Source organism: Frieseomelitta varia, unplaced genomic scaffold, assembly GCF_011392965.1.
Source record: "Frieseomelitta varia isolate USP_RPSP 00005682 unplaced genomic scaffold, Fvar_1.2 scaffold_249, whole genome shotgun sequence".
NCBI classification, from domain to species: domain Eukaryota; kingdom Metazoa; phylum Arthropoda; class Insecta; order Hymenoptera; family Apidae; genus Frieseomelitta; species Frieseomelitta varia.
Window position 1 is genome coordinate 339,544 of NW_025109978.1, and position 7,477 is coordinate 347,020.

General features: G+C 35.1%; 1 protein-coding gene across 2 annotated transcripts; it reads left to right on the top strand.

The window, feature by feature from the left end:
* Window positions 1-1,959: 1,959 nt before the first annotated feature.
* Window positions 1,960-7,269, top strand: LOC122528376. 2 transcript variants are annotated; one of them, XM_043653434.1, is made up of 5 exons: window positions 1,960-2,048; window positions 4,914-5,235; window positions 6,012-6,245; window positions 6,475-6,710; window positions 6,781-7,269. In XM_043653434.1, the coding sequence occupies exons 1-5, from the start codon at window positions 1,991-1,993 to the stop codon at window positions 7,005-7,007; spliced, it is 1,077 nt and encodes a 358-aa protein (XP_043509369.1). In that variant the 5' UTR covers window positions 1,960-1,990; the 3' UTR covers window positions 7,008-7,269. The 2 variants fall into 2 exon arrangements, with proteins under 2 accessions (XP_043509369.1, XP_043509370.1); XM_043653435.1 differs by lacking the exon at window positions 1,960-2,048 and adding an exon at window positions 2,245-2,346.
* The last annotated feature ends 208 nt before the right edge of the window (window positions 7,270-7,477 follow it).

Consider the following 7,477-nt stretch of genomic DNA (forward strand, 5'->3'; position numbering starts at 1 on the left):
ATTTCTGATAGAATTATTTATTATTTGATAACTGTGAGAATTTTCTATTTTTTTTTTTTTTTTTTTTTATTTTCAAACACAGTTCTTAGCGGTTTGGCCCCTTCCTTTGCCAAACATCCCCAAAGTCCCTCCTCTCATTATTGTTAATAGTATGTATTCAGTATTCGTGTTATTTTAGATTCTTATTATTATTGTCTGGTATATTCTGGTTTATCATATCATTATTACCACGAACAATGTAATCTATTATTATTCTATAATACATGGTTTTTCCAAAGCTTGCCTATTGTTTCATTTTTATAAAAATCACGAGTCGTCAGACGTGTTTCACGATAAGAGTAAATGTTAAATTTGTGTCACAGCTGACACTCATGTATGCAAACTTCCATTGCTTAACGTTGAACTTACTTTTGTAAATATTGATCACGCCTGATTCTTTCGTATTTACGTATTTACGTGCAGCTGCTTAAAATCAACAGGGAAATAATCCAGGTATAAAAATGTTCCAAGTGTGTTAGTATTTTTTTCTTCTTTATATCCATTTATAAAATAACAAATTTATTTGTTACGACTGTTGCAAACACCGCGAACAATTTTTTCTTAATAATATAATTGTGTTTAATAATAATTCATTGTTACACGAATTTATTTTTACAAGATTTACAGATTGTTTGTTACAATATTTCATATAATAATTCACAATTCGTATACTTATCAAGGCATCCTGATTAAAAGATTGCATCCTCGAAACGATGTCAATTATGTTTGCTAAAATCATTGAGACAACGACAGGGGTCTTAATTACTGGATTTGAATTTCATTCAATAAGATGGAAAACGTCTTTCCAGGCAGTTGTATATGCAACATGTGTAGAACGACACAAGCAACGATGTCGAAAATATAGTAGCTACTTTCACCATCGTAAGAATACCATATGTGCATACATATACGTACAAAGTTGGAGCAGACAGAAAAGTAAAAGTGAAACACTTTCCCTTTCTCTTCGCAGGAGAAATGTGAGAGAAGCCAGATTTTAACATTTATTTTCAAACCAAACGCGCGGCTCTATCGATAATTCCATCCACTGGTAGTTTTGCTCTATCGGTAACTGTGTGATCGCCGAGTACCTTCCGATTGTGAATCTCTTTAAAAAAAACGATTAAAACACACGACTTAATTGCGTAAATTTAACAATATCATCTTTGAGATCTACAAAGTATAAATATAATTATAATATATATCTACAAAGTATAAATATAATTATAATATAAATTTCTATTGAAATCTGGTGTTTAATTTTTATCACGATCGTGCGAATGACATCAATTAAAAAGTCACTCGATCGCCAAAAGAGACATGAATATTGACAGAGGAAAATAAAAGCAACAAACAACGTGAGTAATGTACAAATTTTTTGATAAAAATTCACTCGAATTTCGTATCGTTCGTTTCGAGTTGAATTCATATTTTCTATTTCAATATTTCTTGTCTGGAGTGTTTCTTTAATATTGTGTGAAATATTATATTTCTTTAATATTATTTCTATAATTTCTTTAATATTATATGAAAATTCATGTTTCTTCACACACACACATTCCACTTACGTTGCCTCTCGCGTGCATGTAAAGAGAACGTTGCACAGCTAGGAGAAGGAAGGACAGAGCAAGAAGTAGGAGACTTTCTCCTAAGATGTACACTAGGAACTTGTTCTTTTCATTCCCTTGCAATGCAAGCAACCGGCACGATCAAGTAACGAAGACGTGACGATCTTGCACTTCGCTGGCAGGAAATTACGCTCGCGTGACGGTTCATCAAATTGGTTCATTTTTATTGCGTCGTGCGTGGGGCCGATAGTATTCGCCGGTAACGTGACAGTTGCAACTGAACGCCGAACAGTTTAGATATAGTGCAGTACACTCCGTGGCATATGTACATATGCGTGTAGTTTAAGTGAAAGAAAGAACCGAATCCGTTATTCTCCTGTACGAAAATGAGACAGAAGATGAAGCAGGGTACAGAAAACACAAGGAAAGAAACGGACTTTACAGGTCAGTGTCTTTTTCTTTCTTCTTTTTTTCTAGAAGTGCAGTGCACCGATGACACATTGTTTACGTTCAATTGGCTCAATTCGCGTACGTGTGCTAAACGTTTCTGCAGAATACAATTCACTTCTGAGGAGTGATCAAGTTATATTTCAACAAGATAACATTTGTGCGGTGTCAATTTCTTTCTCTGGCGAATAGTCGAGCGTTTCGTGTATATATTTCGAGTGTGCGTGTTGTAAATAGAACGCTATTGTCAGATAGAGAATTATTTTCGAATGTGCATCCGAAGCATTTATGCAGTGTGAGTAACAACGTGAAAGTCAAACCTGGCAGGGTGCTTCGATTTTAAAAATGGAAACTCACTGTCCCAAAGTTTTCGTCGTATTTGCAAATATATGTGTAGTAAGTCGTAGTTACATAATATTGGTTCGAGGCAAAAATTGTATTGTAAATCGAGCTCGTACGTGGAGAAATTTATGTTGCCTCGTGATGTGAAAATTGCGCGAGTTTATTGAAATTACATCGAGATTTCAGAAGTATTTTAAGAAGAAAGGGCAGGGCCACAGTTTATCGTGGTTTTATGTTGGTCTTCCCGATCGTCGTGAAAGACGCGCATACACACAGGAAGGCTTCGTAATGCTTGACCAATCCAATTTATGATTTCTGAGAATAGATGGCAGATGATATAATCATTTTTATCTGATTGCGACACAATCTTCACAATTCTCCTCAATTTAAAATTTCACACTAAATATTAACAGTACTGCATATTCAAATTAACTGTTACTATCGTCATTAGTATTTATTATATTGTCACATTGATTCATTGTTACGTTACATTTTGTGCAGAAGAAACATTTTAACATCTGAGAAATAATACGAGACGGTAAAAAAATAGACAATTACATCATAGATCATAATTAAATATGGAAGAGAAATACAATCAAGTCCCATAAAAATACGTTTCATGTTTGTATTGCGTGTACATACGTATATACGTTCGTTGAAACATGCAGCATTTGATGAAAGTACGAACAGAAACTGTACGACCTTGACTTACTTTTCTCGGTTCTATAGCTAGGAATGCAGTACATCTGCGAAATTCCTAATAGACGAAATCCTGATTCTCTCACGTTTTCAACGTTTTCGCTTATTTCGACAGGAATAAAAGTTATTAACTGTTGGAACATATCGAAATACCACTCGACGAAAACAATTTCTTTTTTCGCAACCGTGTCGGTGACATGACGTAACCTCGATGATCTGACTTTCTACCGCTCACGAGTAGGAAATTAAATTTAGAGAAATTTGACCAACGACAAAAGTAATTTAAGAAACGAAGTTGGCATTTAATAATAACAATTAATTGAGATTGATTAATTAAAAGAATATTTCATTGAAACATAAAATAACATATATATATATATCAATTTATCTCGCAGTATTATTTCGAAACAAATTGCACGCAATACGCTTTGAGCGCGTATCGCTCGACATTTTGAAGTCTAAGCAAGTTAACAATTGCAAATTGCCTTCGATGCCTTCCATGTTTCGCAACCTCTTATTATAGCTCCTTCGTGAAGGATCATCAGACGGAAGTAGTTTTCGCATCGAGCTAATTGTCTCTATTTCTGGATCGGTAGCCAAATCGACTGAAAAATCACAAATAAGAAGCTTCGGAGCTAATTTCAAAATTACTAGATAAAAGAATGTCTAATCCTTTGCTCTGTTCTTTCACTTTTTATGATTAATCCTATATTGAAACGATAAAATCTACAACAGGTGTAGATCAGTATTGTCCAATTATATAGTTCAAGAATTAATCAGGTTAATCAATTATTAAACTCTAACGCAGATGAAACAGATTATTCTAATTCGAAACGAGGATAAACGCTGTTGTAATTAATTTAAAGATATCCAATCATTATATTATATGATTAGCATTAAAAGTATGTATTTAATATATTAAATAATAAATTAATATATATTAATATGATAATATAATTAAATTAATATATATTAAACATTTTAATTACATAAATCTTTTAGAATATAACGATTACACAAAAAGATAATAAATTGTTGGTTTCAATCAGTTTCGAATGATGTGCAGATAATCTTAAATCATCAGAAAGTTTACTCAGACAGTTTGCCGAGATGACTTGATTGATCAAATGAAAACATTGAAATTCAGTCAAGCGTTCATTTTTTTAAAAAAACAAACGGCTCAAAAATATTAATTTAATCCAGTATGATTATGACGACGGTGGCTTAATAATGATAGTGATAATACTAGTCCTAATACGAGCACTATACTCGATTACGGTCTCTCATTATAAGCATCTGTCTCGTCGATCTTCTTCATTCTTGTCGCGTTCGCTGCACAGATGTATCCACTTTCGATGGCTCTGAATACCAAATGAACCACCTATCGAACCGTAAGATCACCAACACGATCTGCGTTCCGCGTACGTGAGGTTGTTTTACAAAATCGTCGGTCCGCTACAAGTTTTGTTAAACGATCGTCGAGACACGAGACAATTTCATTTTCAGGGAGATATATCAACACTAGAATTATCAAAGTGGTCGAAACGATCAGTTTATAATTTCCCTCGGACTTACAACAACACCCCTTTTCAGAGATTCGAACGATTTTTGTAAAATGTATGAATAAAAATTCATTAACATTTTTCTATTCCCTGCATTCCAATATTTTTGACTCAGTTTTTATAGTTCTAGTGTTAACCAGTTCGTGGAAATACGTATATTAATTCAAGTCGCTCGAAGCTTAAAAATTTTAAATAGTTGATTTTCAAGCACTGAAAGTTTACCAACAGTACTGTTATTAAAATCGAAAATGTCACTTAGATGTCGTGGAATCGAAGCTGCAGGCGCTTCTTAACGACGGAGCAAACAGTTTTATGGACTTGGAGTGGCTGCAGCCAGAGTTGCCGTCGTTCTTCGACGAAACAAAGTTTCTCCTCGGTCAGCAGATGTTTTACAACAACGCTTTCACCATGATGATTGCCAAACTGTGCGGGCTGTTATCTTTATTCGCTGTACCATCGATCAAGAACGTTTTAACATTCACCGGACAGAGTGGCGCACGATGCAACGCGTTTCGCAGATACGTATCCACAATTTTGCACAATTGGGTCTGGTACGGGAGGAAAGCTGGCATAGAAAAAGAGTAAGTAAGACGCAACGAATTTCATTTGAGAAGATACAAGTACAAACATATATAATGTAAATACATTTCATACCTTCTTTCTAGGACGTTTCCTTAGAACCATTGAATTACGACAAAGACAAATGGAAGACAGACTGCACGAGCCAAAAGTATCTTTTGTATAACTGTAGAAACAGAAAATTCGGAAATTTGTGAAATTTTCGAAATCTCTGAAAAATTTTCAAAAGGGGAGATAGTAGATCACCTTCCAACCAGTAGCTTGCTAATCCCTGCTAGTCTCGTGGAAACGCGGAACGTGTTGAGAATAACGTTTCCTTTAAATACATACAAGTCTCTATTTTTATCATTTGTCGCTGCTAATAACAACGGCACGTTGTTTATCGTTAGATTCACGCTTTGAAAGAGAGATGCAGAAACGGTTAGGCGTACGCAATGTGCGTCGAGAAATGTTGATATTCTGACGAATGCTGGCGGAAATGAGCTTCGCGCGAAAATACGTAGTTCGTTGGTATTCAGGGAATTCTCGGACACGTGCAGGCGTCGATATTTTGATCGATTTATGTCTCCGGATACGATTGTCTATGTAGATGAACAGATTGAATAATTTTATGTCTGGGAAAATCCAAGATGTTTGACACGAACGTCACATATCGAATGAAACGTCACCTCTACGAATGAAACGTCACCTCTACGAATGAAATTCAACCATCGATTCAGATTTCCCAATGAAATCTGTCGCAAGAATAATTGTCCCAATTTGTGTTTCTGTTTTGCAGATTTCTCGAATCGTTGAAAATCGTGCGAAAGAAGCACTGCGTAGCGTTTCGAAGAAGCTCGGAGGCGGGACTGAGCAGAGTCTCGCAACTGGATATGGCACTGGCTCAATTTGGATTCATGGGTTTCACCCTGCTGTCTGGTGACTATCTTGGGGTGAACAACAGTTCCGAGGAACTCGAAGGACTGATTCATTTCTGGCGAGTCATTGGCAGTATGCTCGGCATGGAAGACAAGTTTGTAATCCAAGCGCGAATCTTCTTTTCAAATTTGCCTCAAAATTTCGAGTCAAATTTAAATTAAATTTTAAACTAAAATTACTTCTTCATAAAGTGATGAAAAGAATTAAATATTTAATATCGACTGCTACCAATAATAGTTATTAGTAGACATTTCCATTTCGTGTTAATAAAAATTTGTTTGTAGTAGTTCTTTGAAAATGATAATTAAATACATTTTGTATAGGTACAACATTTGCACCGGAAACGTGGAAGAGTCACGTGCTCTTTGCAGACGACTTCTGGACGAGGTCTTCCTCCCCTCGTTTGTCAGTAATAGCAAGGATTTCGAAGAGATGAGTCGTGTTGTATTAGAATCTGTATGGCCCGTGAATCCTTATATAGATCCAAATGCTTTCATCAAGTTCACGCTCATTCTGGCATCCAAAGCCGCCACGAATAACAACCATTCGTTAAAGATAGGTAAATCTTTCACGGTAGACATAGATGTATTACATAAATCGAATTTAAACAATATGAAAAATATTTTCAGATTCATCAAACATGCCGTGGTACAGTAGATTCATCTTGAATGTTCAACTAATTACTCATAAATATCTACTAGCAACAACTTACTGGTGGTCCAGATTTTTCAGGGCGTACTTCAATAGTCAGATGCGATTGGCGATCTACTTGACAGAAAACTTACCGTTTCTGGCGTTTTGGAGTTATGGTGTAAAACGCTCATACGTCAACATATACAAATATCGCGTCGTTTGATCTTAGACTTTTGCTTCAACATTATTGAACAATAATGTTGAACAATAATGAAAGAAACAGGGTTATCAATGTGTGCGTAATTCGATGTAAAATGTTTGTATAAATGTACGACGCTTTGTATAAGTGTACAACGTTAAGGTCGATTTAAGTCGAAGCTCAGTTTAGAAAATAAGTAGTTTAAACTTAAAAAGTGAGTAGTTCTTAAGGCTCTGTCTATAATTTTGTATTTTGTCTATTTTAATATAGATACAGTGAGCAACAAGTTGAAGTTGAAACAACGTTATTACCTGTATTTATATTAATAAATTGATTAAGTGAAAGCGTGACGCGTGAAATTGGTTTCAGATTGAAAGACAATGACCCATCGAACGCGCATCATTCTCGCTTACGTGAGAAAACCTTCAAAAACTGTGTAATCTTTTTCACACAACGTTTTTATAATTTTAGTCGAGTCTGCCTTATCTCTCGCA